General features: G+C 50.5%; 1 protein-coding gene across 6 annotated transcripts in view; it reads left to right on the forward strand.

Annotated features, from left to right (window-relative positions):
- The window catches only part of ST3GAL3 (ST3 beta-galactoside alpha-2,3-sialyltransferase 3), a 138,748-nt gene extending 123,834 nt beyond the window's left edge, over positions 1-14,914 (forward strand). For all 6 annotated transcript variants that reach the window (XM_085512326.1, XM_015870384.3, XM_015870386.3 and 3 more), the window contains 2 exons: positions 1,537-1,683; positions 11,814-14,914. In XM_085512326.1, the coding sequence (XP_085368452.1) occupies positions 1,537-1,683; positions 11,814-11,903 (237 nt within the window). In that variant the 3' untranslated portion in view covers positions 11,904-14,914. The remainder of the gene's footprint in view (positions 1-1,536; positions 1,684-11,813) is intronic.
- The last annotated feature ends 1,017 nt before the right edge of the window (positions 14,915-15,931 follow it).

The following is a 15,931-nucleotide window of genomic DNA, read 5'->3' on the forward strand; positions in this document are numbered from 1 at the left end:
CATCGTATTCCCCAACAATGACCCGTTCTCAAAAACATAACCATTTCTTTGCTGTGTTTTGGACACTGTAACTACAGCTCCGCGCAGGGGAAGCAGTTTTGTGGCACATCCACATATCAGCTGATGCAATTCAAGCGACATCTGAATGTCATCTCCTAAGTAAAACATAAAGCTGACAGTGTCTGCATTTGAGTTGCCAGGCCTAGGAAGGCAGGATATTCTTGTGCACTCTGAAATTCAATGGACTTTTCCTATCCTCGTCCATTCAACTATTTCCTTTTATTTAAAAAAAACACCTATCCTTGAGATTTTATGACCACCAGGGAATTAACAATTAACTAAAGCAACTGAAATAAACCCAATATTGTTTGTGGTAGAAGTGGGTCAATATCGATTGATGTCAAACAGCAAAATGGCTCTGTCTTTTCTTCCTGACATCTAGAACTGACCCTGAAGTCTTTTCAGTTCAGAAGTGCACATCTACAGTTGCACTGCAAACATGTGAATTTAATGATCGTTTATTTAAACATGAGGGGTTTTTGCACACTAGTTTTCAGATTAATGTAATTTCAGTGTACTATAGTGCACACAGAGGTTGTCCTCCCAGCTCTGCTCATCTCTGTTGGGATATGGATGGAGTTCTTTGCTTGGAAGACACCAGTCTCAGGACATGGTCAGACAGTCAGATGAGAGCACAGGAGTGTGCTGCTTAAAGCTGGTTCCTTTGAGTGAGAGGCAGGAACTCAAAGCGTGTCCATCCCCAGAGTTCTATGAACACTGGGTGAAATGCAATGGCATTGCTCACTGGTACTGGGAAATCTCTTTTACCTGCAAGGTGTAAGCACACATTTGGTTTTTGCATCTCAGCTGAAAGGCTGTCACCCCCAGTGACTGTCTGAGCACGTCTTCTGTGTTCGTGATAATTTTGATACAGTGGTGGTGGATGAATCTACAAATGAAGATAAGATATGTGGGTGGATTTCTCAGCCTCTCCCTAGCCCCTGGGGTAAAGCTAGCTCAATGGAGTGATCTGGTTAAAGGGGAGTTAGAAATGTCTGTGAGCTAGTGTTCAACACTGGAAATGCTCATCCATCACCACTGTCACGATCATCTGAGCTCACAAGAGCAGCTGCAGCCATCCAATGGCACTGTAGGAGCCAGATGAAATGGGGAGGTTTGAAGCTGGCGTTACCTCAGGGTGCTAGCAGCCCTCTTAGAATGGCTTCTGGGAATCCAACCATTTATATTTGTCCTTCTTCCCTGGAGACTCAGGTCTTGGAGTCCCAAACCAGAGCCACTGCTTTTGTGCTAGATGCTTTGCAGGAAGCTGGCCAACACTGGATTTTCTTTGCAAGCTGAGAGGCTGTTGACTGCAGGCTGGCACTGAGCAACTTGTGTGCAGATGTAGCCAAACACTCCATTCTGTATTTTGTGCTTAGTAGCTGTATCTTTTGAGCAGAGACAATAAAAGGAAATCTTTGACAACAGAAATGACAACTTGCTAATGGCTTCCATTCCTGTTTTCTCTCCTCTCAGAACATCCCCACCTTGGGAAGTGTAGCAATAACCATGGCACTCCACAACTGTGATGAGGTGGCAGTCGCTGGGTTTGGCTATGACATGAGTTCACCCAATGCGCCGCTGCACTACTATGAGAACATCAAGATGTCTGCCATCAAAGAGGTAGGAAGCTCCCTCCAAGCATGTCTTCCTTCTAAGCTCGCAACCACCCCTACTCCACAGCCCAGCTGGGATGGTGATGTTGACTGACAGCTTTCCTGTGCTGGTCAAAAGACAGCTCCAACCAGGCAATTGGCCATGAAATTCTAGACATTCTCCCAGCACAGTGTGTGTTTAAAACAGTTATTTCTACTGGGAAAAGTTCTCTGGAATGTGTGTATAATGTGATTCCATCTTCTTTGCCCAGAAAGCTGTGAGTGCCCCATCCCTGGAGCTGCTCAGGGCTGGGTTGGATGGGATCTTGAGCAGCCCGATCTGGTGGATGGCAACCAGCCCACGGCAGGAAGTTGGAATTAGATCATCTTCAATGTCTCCTCCAACCTAAGCCACTCTATTATTCTCAGAGTGGCAAGGAAAAAATTCTATAAATGTTATCTCAGATAGGAGGAAAGGGAACAAATCTGCTCAGGGGTTAAGATGTGACCTGTTACAGCTTTGTGATCCATTGTATTGCTCTCTAATCCACAGGCTTCTTTTGCTAGATGATCCCTTGCTCAGCCCTTGTGAAATGTGGGGGAGGTGAGATCAGCTTGTGCTGGCTCTCAGCTGACTGAAGCAGCATTTAGCTAGTGTAATCACATGGAGGCTGCTCCTTAATGCCAGCTCTACCTTAGAAGCATTTGCTGGTGCTGTCCTAGTGAGATGTAGTGCTTTTAGAGGAACAGAAGCTCACGTGTTGTTATAATACAGCAGTATTTCAGATATGACCATTTCCTGTGCTGAACTAGAGCAAACTTTGGTACTGGCCTCAGCACCTTTCATACTGGGAAAGTTTGCAGATTCTTTTAGTTGAGCCCCATTGTTCCCAGCACACGTGTTGCACGGGTCTTTCTAAAATTGCTTCCTCATCTTCGCTGTCTCCTAGATAAGAGGAACTTGCTCAGTCTTACTCTGCATTATGCAGTCAAGAAGGGGAATATGCTCAGAGGGAGGGAATGCTTGTGTTGTTCATTGACAGTTGCTATGCCCAGGCACTTATATTTGTTCACCTCAACCACTGTGATCCACATTGATCCAGGTCAGAAGGGAAACCTGGAAGTTGTATTTTTCTAGTTCATAAGGCTGTACATGTCTTGGGGCTCTCACAGACTGCAGGCTGCATAACTTTAGGCTCACTGGGAGGAATTAGCAATCAGTGCCTAGTCAGCTTGAGAAATTAGAAGATTGTATCTCATTATGGTAGCAGTGAGGCTTTGGAACAAACTGAGTTGAGAAAAGACTGTAAGAGATCCCCATATATATTAAGAAACTGGACACTGTGATCCTGAGTTATCTTCTGCACCTATAGAGGGAGCATGAAGGTCTGCCTTGCTCTATGGAATAGGCATAGATCTAATCTGTCTTGGCTGAGCAAGAGTTCATTTGTGAGATTTAAGGGGTACATCCAAAGAGGAGAACAGTGTTGAGTCAGTACATACAGAGATGGCATCTTGTGAAATCCTGGAGCCAGCAATATCTGAGGAATATCACTGTTGCAGTGATAGGGGAGGTATCATGTTGACTTGTGCAGTTCTGACTCCTTGCTGGGCAATTTGCTTATGCCCACTGTAAGGAGGACTGTAAGGAGGACCCTTGTGCTAAATCTCTCTTCCTCAGTTGTTCTTCCTGTATCTTAAGGAGGCTATTAAGTCCCATGGTCAGCTCTTGAACATGGGGGCACTCACAGCCCGTGTCCTGTGCCAAGCCTGTTTTGCAGCCTGGAAGGTGTCCCTGATGTCAGAGAGGGAGCTGACAAGTCTTGCTCTTGCTCTTTGCGTGGCTCGCTGGGAAAAGGACTTGGATGACATCTCTGCTCCTCTGCAAGGGAAGAGTTAAAATGCTCAAGGGCCTCACCTGGGAGCCACTGATGCAAGTAACACACAACCTACAGCATGCTGGAGGGAATGAGGGGGCTGTGGCACCCTGTGTTACCCTTACACTCACCCACCCCCTTGCGTCACAAGCTGACAGACATCAGCAGGGAGCAGAAAAGCTCTTAGAGGGAAAAGTCAAGAAGCACCACTGAGAGCAGTCTGCAGTGAGAAAGAAGTACAAGAAGCTCTGCTGTGGGTGAGCTTCCTGTTCCTCTGCCCCTTCCCTGCCACCCCCTGTGGCACTGAGTTCCTGCTGATGTGAGTGTGCATGGGATCCTGAGCCCTGTCACACATACGTGCATGCTGCTTGGATCTTTGATTCTTGAGGCCAGCACCCTGAGCAAGAAGCAGAAGCCAGTGGGAAGACAAGACAGGAGGGAGTCACTCTTGAACACAGTATGTGGTCTCAGCACGGCACAGCACAGTAGATGGGGGTGAACATGTGAAATGCAACCAGTAGGGTCTCCTAGAGAGACCAGCCTGTGCTGGGTTTGACTGGGCTCTGCTGTCTGGAAGCTATCAGTCGTCATGCCCTAGATGTTCTGTATGGAGGTGAGGGAGCGTTGAAAGGTTCTGGTGAAGCCTCACTAATTCAGATGTCAGCAGGTTTGTTTCTACAGCCAAGGCTGTTGATGAGAGCTCTGCAGGGCTGGTTCTAGGAGGAAGGTTCCTGTTCCACGTGAAGGCTGGTTATCTGATCTGTGTCTGCCCATCTAATCCTCACATGCTCACCCACAGTCTCCTCTTATATTTCGCTGTCCTGGTACAAGAAAAGCCATCTGTTCCCAAGTATCAATAATTAATGTTTCTCCTGCCCCTGCCCCTCCCTATATGATAAATTGTTTGCGATATTGTGGAATGTGAAGAGCAGGAAGAAGATTGTATTTCTTTCTCTCCCATTTAATATTAATGGTAGCTGGTAATTGTTAGTCACCTGAGGGTGAAGTTGAAAGGTGAAGGGCATGATAGCTGAGTTGTCTTCCGCAGTTGTCCTCAGATAACTCACAAATGCAGATTTGCCCCACTCCAGGCTGGACACGCTCTGCACGCTTTGCTCAGAGACAGCCCTGCGTGCGGTTTGCAAATCTGGAGGTTGACCTTGTTGGCACCTCGTGCCAAACCTTGCCATCAGTACAAGTGAAATGAGTCTGACCCAGAGCCAGGCTCCACCAAGGCGTTCATCTGGTCCATCTGCTCCTATACCCAAAGGCCCATCGGTCTCCATAGCATTTTCCTCAGTATTACCTTTGGACCTCCAGAACTGTATCTGAGTCTGGTTCATCCCAGACTCTGGGGAAGCTGAAAGTGTTAAATAAAGGTGGAGATGGCAGGCGTTTGGGCTCTCTGATGGACTGAATACCTACAGCTTCTTGAGAAGAGGGCAGTCACAGCCCTAGCTGGCTCCTGAAGCACAACCCCATCCCATAACCTGACCGGCTGGCTCCTTCAGCCCCAACTACTTAGCAATCTTCAGTGTTTAAGTCTCAGGAGCAGCTGCAGGGAAGCACTCCAGCTCCACCCTGAAACCATCACTGTCTTCACAGAGGAAATGTAAACACAACAGCATGCCGGATCTGGAGATGCCACACGTGTGTGGCTTTGGAGATCCTCCCGGAAACATCCGTCGATCTCCTTCCCTTGCCCAGTGCCCGCAGGGGATGGGTCGCATGGCGAGGTGTGTCACTGAGTTCTACTTGAGGCCATCTTGACATCTCCCCGGACACCCCCCGAAACCCTGTGACTCATCTCCAAGGAATTTGTTCTGATTACATAAAAAAAGCCAGCAAAATGCGCTCGCTTGCTCACAGCTGGGCGGAGATGCCTCTCCCATGCCAAGACTGAGGTGATAAAATCTCTGTGGAAATGAATGTGATTTTTCCTGTTGCTCTGTGGCGGGGTGCTTTTCCAAGAGGCAGAACAGGCAGCCTGAGTGTATGGTTTTGCTTAGTCTTTGCTTTCCCTGCTGGGGTGAAAGTCCTCCAGGTCCAGAACTGTGCTGCTATGGCTACTGCAGGAGGCAGCTGCCTCCAGTTCTTCTCACATCTCAGACTCCGAGGCCTGAATGATCATTTCCTGCTCTGGAAGAAAGGAGGGATGCTAAAGTCCAGCACTTCCACAGGGGTTTATGAGCTGTGTGGTCCCGCTGCTCTCCCATCTATTACTGGGAAACCACTGTGTGAATTCTTGCACGTTATTTTTCAGCTCTGATCCCATCTTTTTCTTTCAACTTACAAAATATGGAAGGTTTAAGCTTGTCATCTCCCTTCACTTCCTATTTTCCCTATTGCCAATAACTTGTAACAGCTTTCAACCCTTGGCTGCTTCCCTGGATGCTGTACAGAAGACAAGCGAGCCCTTGCCAAGGTGTATGCTCACTTGATTCTGTTTGCATGGCGATGAGCTATTGAGCTGAATTTTATTTTTTAATCATTTATTGTGTTTTGATTTCTTGCTCAGGTCCCGTAGTGCTTCCTGCACTGTGTTTTTGTCACAGGACAGTGTTAGTGTAGGAGAAGTTTCGGATCCTCCGAGAGCGTAAAGAAAGGAAACATGGACATGGGGGTGAGGAAAAAAGAAGGAATCATTTTAAAAGGGAGTGAGCAGGAGGCTGTGTTAAATGAGCAGAACAAAGCTCCCAGAACCCCTCCTCTGTGAGCTCTGGCCTGCGCCTGGCAGCACACACTGCCTTCCCCAGGCCCAGAGCTGGGATCTGCCCTTTTATCAGCACAGATCCATCTGTGGCTGCCCACTGCTGTCCCTCTCAGTGCTGCAGCAGATCAAGCAGCAGTGCCGACGCTGCGGAGGTGGCAGTCCCTTTGATACAGCTGTGCCCGGCACCTCATGCCTCGCTGCCTGACCCAAGGGCAAGGCCGCGTGCCGCCTTTGATGGCTCCTTTCTGATGGCAGCTTGCTTCCCCTGCATTGTGGGTTGCTGGAGGACACCTAACACTTCTCATTCAGCGTATGTAAGGGCTGTCATGAGGCCCAGGGAGGTGGCCTGCAGCACGCAGTGACACACAGCTTTGTCTCTGTGTCTCCCCACTTCTCAGAATGATCCACAAACATCACGTTTGGAGCCTGGGCCCATAGAGGCACAAACAATAGTGCTTTATCATCATCTGGGCTCTCTCTATGAAGCCGTCTTTTGCATTTTAAATGAAGGAAAGTTGCTTGGGAGGGGGGGTTACAAGGCTGCTCCTGGCCTCCAAGCACCTAAAAGTTTGCGGTAGCCAACAAGAAGAACAAAACTCCTTTGAAAGCAGGGCAGATGTCTGGCCTGGTGATTTATAGACTGAAAACACAGCCATTCGAACCCGGCTGATGAATTGCCATTGGAGTACAAGGAATGGTGTGCACTGAAATGGAGGTCAGCTCTGGAGGGGGAGGTTAGGGGCTGGGGCAGGGGGACCTCTGAAAGGGCACTGCTTTTTCTTGGGGCCCGCAGTGATGACTGATGAGGTTTATACATTTTTGCCTTTGTTTAGAAGCCACCTGTTTGACAGCGTTTTGGCGGAACGAAGGCCTCATATGCTGTTCCTGTGCATAAGGGCTGTGTCTGTGCAATAGAAGTCTAGAAAAGATGGGTGGGTTAGCAGTCACTGCTGCAGTACAGGTATTGTGTTGTTCAGTGGGACAGAAATATGGTGACGCCTTTGGGGCATCGCTGAGCCCTAACAGTGGGAAGATTGTGGCATAGGTAAAAGCAGAACTAAGATTTGATGAAGATCTGCGTATGAAAAGAAAGACAATAAAAGGTCTGCAGGAGTGTGTTGGAGCCCAGCTGGAGACCCCAACACGGAACACAGCCCTCTGTGATGGGTACTGTCACAAGGGTACACCAAAGCCAGCATGTCTGCCAGAGGGAGCCCACGTGTCTCCAGATTTCATAGCGTGGCTTTTGTCACCAACCACAATGGGACGAGAAGAGTTGACATCCTTCCAGAGCTGATTTTAGCAAGCATGAAGACCTTGCAGAGAACCATTGGAAATAACCCTTGATCAACACTATTACTGTGAAATTCAATGGAAAGGAAAGAGTGGATGCACCAAGAAGCTCAAGGACTCTTTGTGGAGGGGATTTGAAATCTTTCCTTTTCCTCTCCTCTCTATTTTCCAAAGTGAAAAATTGTGACTCATGTTTGTAGCAAAGAGAGAATTGATAGGAAAAGGTCTGAGATAAAACTTGGTAAGTTGCTTTGGAGTGGGGATGGAGGAGAAGGAGAAGGTGAAGGCATCAGGAAGAGAGGAGACTTCATCCTGTTGGACAGAAAAGACAGCAATAAAATGGAAACCAGCCAAAACTGGGCTCAGTTAGGTCATGCAAAGGAAAATGATATGGAAACAAGGAAAGAATTGTGAGGGCTGTGGCATCCAGGAAGGTGAAGGCAGCGGAAGACGCAGGGATTAAAGAGTCTAAGCAGGAGCTGTGCGAATGAATGTGTTACCTCTCTAACAGTGGTGTGGTGAATGTTAGGGAAAGGGTGACTTGTGGTGAGGAGTTCATAGGGACAGAACGTGACTGGGTCAGTAGTGAAAGGCAGAAGCTGGTGGAGGCAACGCACTGGGTGACAAAGCCTGGGAGATCTCCATTCCAACACTGCACTGCTGAGCCGATTAAGCCGCAAGTCCAGAGGAAAAGGTCTTTAATAAATCTATCAGGTTACATGTCGTTCCACAGGATTAGATTATAGTGGACGTAATACCTGTATTTCCTTTCTTATGGGGGAGGGATGGAAGTGAGGCGAGGAAAATTACCCTGTCAGATTCAGGCCTCTCAATCTGACCTCAGAGGTGCTATTCAGAACTTCAGAGGAAAGTTTAAATGAAAGAATAATTAAATCCTGAAAGCAAACACAACTCGGATTTACCAAAGGCAGGTTACAAAAACTAATTTAATATCTTTATTTGATTTTTTAAAAAAAATCATTCAAGGGATAGAAGAAATGTAGGGGATCAGTCATCTGAAGTTCACTTGAGCTTGTGAAACTGTGCCACGTGAGATATTATTAGTTAAGCTTCAGAAGCAATGGGTTGGTGCAACACCTGTGTGTGAATAGTCCCAGTGAAGGAGAAAACAAAGAGCAGCACTCAATGGGAGGCTGGGAGTTCCCCCAGAGGAGGTCATGTGTGGTGTTTGCATGAATGGTTTTTGGCTCTGAAGGCAGTGGTGTGCGAGTGGAATTTGTGATGATACACAACCAGGTGTGGTCAACACAAAGAGAATCAAAAGATCATCCAGGAAGACCACGATCACCTTAAGAACAGGAGCAAACTGGATGGGATGAAACCTGGTAGTGTGAATGGAGGCTCATTCAGTGTAGGACAAGAACAGAGATTTTGGTTCTGTTTGAGAAAGCGTTATTTGGCAATGACACAACAGAGGAGGGAAGTGCTTAGATAAGTACTAATAAATGCCAGGATAATTCAGGATGTGAGGCTACTGATGTAGAAAAAAGGCAGATGCAGCCCTGGGAAGACTCAAGGAAAGGAATTATAGAAAGAACGAACTGCTTCTGTCTGGGTTTCAGGGATAAATGCTGCTGAGCTGCAGAAATATGGAGGATGTAAGAACTGAGAAACCTCTGCCTTTAGAATCTACTCTGTTCCTTGAGTGCATTCCTTCTCGACTTCGCTCTCTCTTATTTAATCTTCCTGTATTTTGTGGTATTGCAACTTATTTGATAAGACATACTCTTGAAGCCCAGCCATAGCCCCCGTCGTAATTGATTGCAGATGGTGACTTACCTTCCTGGTGGGGTGGTTTCTGAAACATTACCTTAATCTGAAAATATTCTCCTTGGCTTCATTGGAAGAGACAGAGGATGTTTTGGGTTTCCTTGTGGGTTCATCAAGAAAAAAACAGTGGTTCTGGTGCCGCTGTGTTTGCACCGAGTCCTGAAAGGTAGTTTTAACTGATGACAAATTTGGATCTAATGACTGTGACCAAACAATTGTACATCAGACCAAGTGCAGCCCCTGTGGAACAAACAGCCATAACAGTGCATGTGCCCGCAGAGCAGCTCTCCTCCGCCTGCTGCTGTCGCCACAGAAAAGAGCGAGCATCCACTAATGAGTGAAAGACACAAAGCAAAGGAAATCCCAGCTGGTCCCCAAACAACAAGAGCCCTGGAGGTGCAGATTCACAGGGGAATAGCTGGAGTTTGCTGCTTTGTGATGCTGTGGTGTGGCTTCAGGATTTAGGGCAGGAGCTCTGGGAATACAGGAATAGGAAATGAGGCAGCGATGGCTCAGTGTGCATGGGAAGAGAGGAACAAAGCCATCAGAAGGGACAGTGAGCATCCTGTGTGATACACAGAAGTTCCCCTACAACAGCTCAGTGTGCTCCTGGCCCTACAGCAGACCTGTGCTTACCAAGAGTTGGCTTTTATGGGACCCTGCTGACAGAACCATGCTTGGGGTTCTTTGCACCGAGCAGCGTGGATGCGGAGCAGCATCTCTCTGCATCTGCAGCACTCAGCTCCCAGACAGGTTCTGCAGTGCAATTTGTTGCCTTTCCCCATTTGGTAGTGATGGGAATGAAATGTCTGCCTCTCTCTGGCAGTTTTGAAACATTTGCTTCAGATCTTCTCTCCCCCCGTAGCTGCTCACACTGGAATGCAGTCTCCTTTGCCTGATTAGCTCTGTCTGTCAGTGGGGTGAGTCCCTCTCCTGCAATCAGTAATCCGAGCTGGTGTTGTAGACATGCTGCATCCCTCCTGCCTGTGGTGCTGTTGGGTGCAGAGCACTGCACTATGAGCTCTGCGGGTGCTCTCTGCAGGGGATAAAAGCCCATTCCTCTGCCTCTGTAATCATACTTTCAACCACAAGGCATTGCCACAGACATCAGTGAGACCCATGGATCAGGTGGGAGGCTGAATTTCCCTTACATGTGGCTTTCTGCTTGGAAACGGCCTTGTGGCTGGGGTACAGAGCAGCCCTAATGCTGTGAGGACAGCTTGAGGTTTGTACATCTGGCCAGCAGCCTGGTGTGCAGTGCAGGAACCAGACCTGGCTGTGGTGTAAGGCACTGCAGTTGTATCACCCAAAGTGCTGTCACCCACCTCCTGTATTTACGTTCCTGCTCTGCTTGTGCCTTTCCCAGCTATTTGCCTCCTTGCTTTGTGGCCTGAGCTGATGTTTGAGGTTTGCTCAGAAATGGCTGCTGCTCCACTTTCTGTGTATGTATATAAACCACAGGATGCATGGAGGTCAAATTGGGTAAAACCGATTGGCTTCTCCCTCTGCCTGATGAGACAGAAAGACACGGGAGAGGGATGAGCCTGAGCTATTAGGAACAATTGAGCTCCTTGATGCTCCAGGTGCTTGATGCTGACAAAGTGTCCTTATTCTGCTGGTTGAAGCCATTTCTGGGGAGCTCTCCTGGAGCGATTATATCCCAGATCTTACTTAGACCCAGTAGTACCTGCTGCCCAGAGCACTGTGCTGGAGACGTGGATCCCTTCCCTGGCATTCTTGTCTCACTGGGAGATTTTGGGGAAAGTTGCTTTTCCCTGCTCTCTGTCTCCCCAGGGGACAAATTACTCACTGCTTTCATTAAGTGCTGTAACAGTACCAGCGCAGTGGGGTGGTGGCAGACACTGTGATCACTGCTAAAGCCTGCTGCAGGGAACGCATCTGGGTGGGCTGCCAACAGCTATAGCAATCACTGCTCCAAAGCGCCTGGCTGGGAGATGTGACCATTTCACCCTTCTCATTGTATTAGTGTAACCTTTAGCATGCAATTTCCTGTTATTAGGGCCAGCGGAGGCAGGAGCCGGCCTCAGCAGGGCTGGTTTTGTGTAGAGGGGCTGCTGCCCTGCTGTAGAAATCCAATGCTGAGGAGCGCACAGCACTAGGAGAGAACTCTGCCAGACAAGACATATGACTAGCAAATCCTTAACACTTCAGGACGAGCATCCTCCACGCACACATGGGTCTTAATGCTGTGCTGTTGGACATGTGTTGGTATGTCTGCCCAAGGCGAAGGTACCTGGGATGCCCAGATCTCACTGTGTCAAACAGACCCAACCCCTGCCTCAGATTAACAAGTCTGACTGCTTGCTGTATCTGCTTTTGATAGAGAAGGTCCTTGGACTGCATGGACTCTTCTGGTGGCACCAGGGCCCGGCTCCTTGCTCTGCCCCAGCTGAATCCTCCCACGATGTGGGGTGTGGGAGGCTGAGATAGCTGCTGACCTCTGTCTTTCCCATTTCCTTCTAGTCCTGGACACACAACATCCAACGGGAGAAGGAGTTCCTGCGGAAGCTGGTGAAAGCCCGAGTCATCACGGACCTGACCAGTGGGATCTGAGTAGCTGCAGCCCCTGCCTCAAAGGGAGGAGAGAAAGACACACGCTGTGGCTCTGGGAGCAGGCACTGGCAGCCCTCCACAAGAATCCCACTTCCCTGGAGACACACAGAGATGCCCTGGTGCTCTGGGAAGGCCCTCTCGCATCGCCGGGCTACAGGAGGGTTGTATCTGCAGCCTCCAGTCCTGGAGCTGACAGGAGGCGGGCGAGGGGCTGAGTGGGCAGTTCTTGAACTCTGCATCACAGACGGATCTTCTGTGTCCAGAATTAAACAAGAAAGACTCAGGAGAGAGAAGAAAGGTTTGTGAATAAAGCGATTTGTGCCAAATGGGAGGTGACGCTGCCCCGAGGCAGCAGTGCCTGAATGTACAAAGTATTATTTTTTAAAAGAAACTCTGCTGGAATCAACGTAGAATTACCAAGGTGCAAAGCAAGTCTGCTTGTGCACAGCCCTGCGGAAAGCTCGGCCTCTCCATGCTCCATCTGCATTCTCACCACCTTCAGACTTTTCCCCAGGGAAACAAGTCCGTCCAAAACATCAGTGTTGTTGGTGCTGCTATAATTTAAAGGGAGGTTGGCTTTCCCTCCTTCTCCACTTGGAGCTTCTTGTTAGAGATGAGCACGGGTTTGTTTTACTGCACTTTTCCTCACTTCCTGCGTAGAAGCGGCAGCAGCAGCCACTCACTTGGCTGCATATTCCATAGCTGTTTGCTCTGCCCTGACGCTGGAACTGGTGGCGCTCTGCCTGCAGCAGACCCTCCATCCTGCCTGTTACAGCGCTGCGGAGCCCACCTCATTGTGCTCGGGGCTGTCAGGTCTGTGCTTGCTGTACAGAGCCCTCGTGGAGTCCATGCAGATCGGTGTCACCATATCTGGACAGCATCCTGCTTTGTTTTTGTGGGGAAAATCAGTGGTTTGTTTTTCAGAAGGAGGTCAGATACTGCGTGGGGATCTGAAGCTTTGCAGTTGAAGAGCAGGCCACCGGAGATGTTTTATGTTCCAGACTCGATCATGTTCCCTGTTTAAGTGACTTGTGACCTCAGCAATGATGGAGCTTGCTGGCAAATGTGGGGTCCTGTTGGAAGCCCTCGCCTTCTGCTCGGCCCCTGCTCACTTCATGTCCAAGCTCCTCCTGTGCTGCTCAAGCACTGCTGCTCCTCCTGCTCTCAGGAGCATGTCCCTTCGTTTGCTGTCTTGGTTCCGAGATGCAGTATTTGCACATTTGATTTGTGTACGTATTTCAGAGGAGCTGGAATAAACTGAGCGCCGTGGCTGAGTGTGAGGACAGCAGGATGATCTCGTCCACCTGGAGAGTGTGGGCAGGAGGGGGACTGCTGGGGGAAACTGCAGTGCAGCCTCTGAGCCACATCCCTGTGTTGAGGCCACCACTGGGGCTGGTGGAGGTGACCCTGCAGGGATGCTGGCTGGGTAATGGTGCTGTATCTGCCATATTCCAAGGACTGCAGCTTGCCTTGCTCTGATTCCCTACTCCTTTCCCCCACCCCTGCCAGCTGGGTGCTCCCTGCTGCCTCAGGTACATGTTTGCCCTAGGATGCTCCGTGAAGTATCCAGCCCAAAAAGATGGGCTTTCCAGCAGATCTGGAGCATCAGCTGTGGCATACTCACTTGGGTACCCTCCCTCTGTCAGCAATCTGTATGTGGCACCCTGGGCACAGGAGCCATCAGCAGCAGAGGCTCTGCCATAGCGGCAGTGGAGGTGCCTGGGCTGGACCTGGCCCTGAGTTAGACCCTAATGCTTGAACCGGGTCTTCAGCTGCTGCTGTGGGAGCCCCAGAGGGGTGCTGGGCCCCATCCACGAGCTGCTGGAGCTGAGATGCCAGAGAGCAGGGAACTGCAGCCAGGAGGAGGGTGAAGAGCCTTCTGTGTCAGTGCTGGACTCCTCACTACCACCAGAGGTGCTGTGGAGGGAGCCCCATGGAGACCTGTGATAGCATCAGTTTGATTCAATTGGTTTTACTGAATACTACAAAGCTGCAAGGCTCCGTTATGTTCCAGCTCACAGGCTCCAGGGAGGAAACTCCTCTTTCCCTGGCATCCCAGCTCCCCACCATGGCTGGGGACAGGTCCTGATGGTGACCCTGGGCTTTTCCCTGCACCCCGGTGGGGCACCCAGGAGCTGAGCACATGGCCCAGGGCCACCTGCAAGCAGAAGGAGATGGAGGTGATGGGTTTCCCCCATCTCACTGTCTCATTGACATCAGTGAGACAAGTGCAGCCCTCTGACCAAGCCCTGGAGGTGATGCTGGTACATTCCACCCCATGGCAGCACACAGCACTGAGTTTCACTGCTGGCAGCTGCTCCTTTGGCTGTCTCCTCGCATGCACCTGCAGCCACCTCCGAAATGCAGCAGTCCTGCCAGCTCCGAGCAGTGTGCGGGTCAGGGCAGGGTCAGTGGGACGGATGCGAGTCTCTGCCTCTCCCTCACCATGACTCACCTTTTTCAGCTCAGAAAGGAGAGCCCAGGGGAATTCTCCAAGGCCTAAATATAGAGCGGGGTTGCCTGACAGCTCTGCCACGCTGCTGTGCAGAAAGGCCATCGGGGTGGCAGGGAATCTGCCAGGGGAGAGGCTGGGGAGGTCAGGGCTGGGGAAGCCCCATGTCAGCGGCTGTGGCTGTGCTGCTGGTGCAGGGCTGGGGCTGGGGGCTGCGGCAGGGCCAGAGCCTGGTCCTTTGGTGCGTGCCATGCAGCCACCACTCAGTTCTGGGCTCCTCTGCAGCCCGAGGTGACACAGGGAGTGCTCGGAGTGCTGTGAGCTGGTACTGTGCCACACTGAGGTACGAGAACTCAGTGAGTTTTTAAAGCCAGTTTTAGGTTCTGCAGGTTTTTGTTGGTTTTTTTTTGTTTGTTTGTTTGTTTTGTTTGTTTTTTGTTTTGGTTTGTTTTAATTTCCCCTCTAGGCAGGGAGGTGGGAGTCTGGCAGGCTCCTCAAGCCGGCTTTATGTCACATCAATTCAGTCATATCACAGAAGCAATAAAGCTATCAAACAAGCTCCACTGGCCTCTTTCTTCTGCTGCCTGTGGCGGGCAGAGGGATTCCCTGGCTCAGGCTGTACTCACTGCTTTCACTGCTACCTCCTCCTCCTGCCTGCTGACTGAGGGCGTAGGAGAGGGCTCAGCGTGGGTGCACATCATGTATATTTCAAGGCTGTTTGGTGTCCCACCTGCCACAGTCCTCCAGCTGAGTCCCTCTTATGGTGTCCTCATGCTGGGGCTGCTCCCAGCCGTGCAGCCATGGGGCTGGGTGCAGCACGGCAAAGGCAGGTGTCCGGCCTGCTGACCTTCTCACCGCAGCAGTGTCCAGGAAGGAAGCAGTTTAGGAAGCCGGGGGCCGATCTTGTGACCGACTCCAACACCTGCCAGGGCCCAGAGGGAGGATGTGACCCCTCCTGCAAATCCTGACGGTTCTGGGGAGCTTCCAGAGCCGTGGGACAAGTCTCATTGCTTGGGGCGGCCGCTTCCAAGTGGGTGACAGGTCTGCCAGATGCAGGCGGTGGCTTCCTGCCAGCACTGGTGGGACACTGCAGGGACAGTCAGCTCCCACTGCACGGCTGCGGGTTACAGAGATGCACAGATTGCTCCTTCCTGTTCTGCTCCTCCTGGCTCTATAAGCAGTGTCACTGATGCCACCAGCCTGGAGCAACCCAGATGTGCTCCCAGGAGCACAGAGCCTGAGAGCAGGGCGTGTGGGGACAGCCAGGTTGGCAGAAACAGACATTGCTGGTAGCAGACATCCCCGGAGGAGCCACGTCACCACCAGGCAGGGACGATGCAAGCGGCCGGTCCATCTGCGTCACAGCTCTCCGCCACATGTGTTCTGTCACACCGTGTCATCTGTTGGAGCACGTCAGCCCCGTCTGCATCATGCACGGGTGGCACCTGCAGGGACAGACGTTAGAGGAGGCTGGGGACATGGGGACAGCCCCAGCCCTGCAGGGCAGACGCAGAGGTGATTTGGAGGTAGCTACTGGCAGCAGCTGGGATTTGGACACTGGGATGTCACTGGGCTG

This window comes from Coturnix japonica, chromosome 11 (assembly GCF_054131305.1).
Source record: "Coturnix japonica strain WE chromosome 11, WE-NBRP24, whole genome shotgun sequence".
In the NCBI taxonomy this organism is placed as follows: Eukaryota; Metazoa; Chordata; class Aves; order Galliformes; family Phasianidae; genus Coturnix; species Coturnix japonica.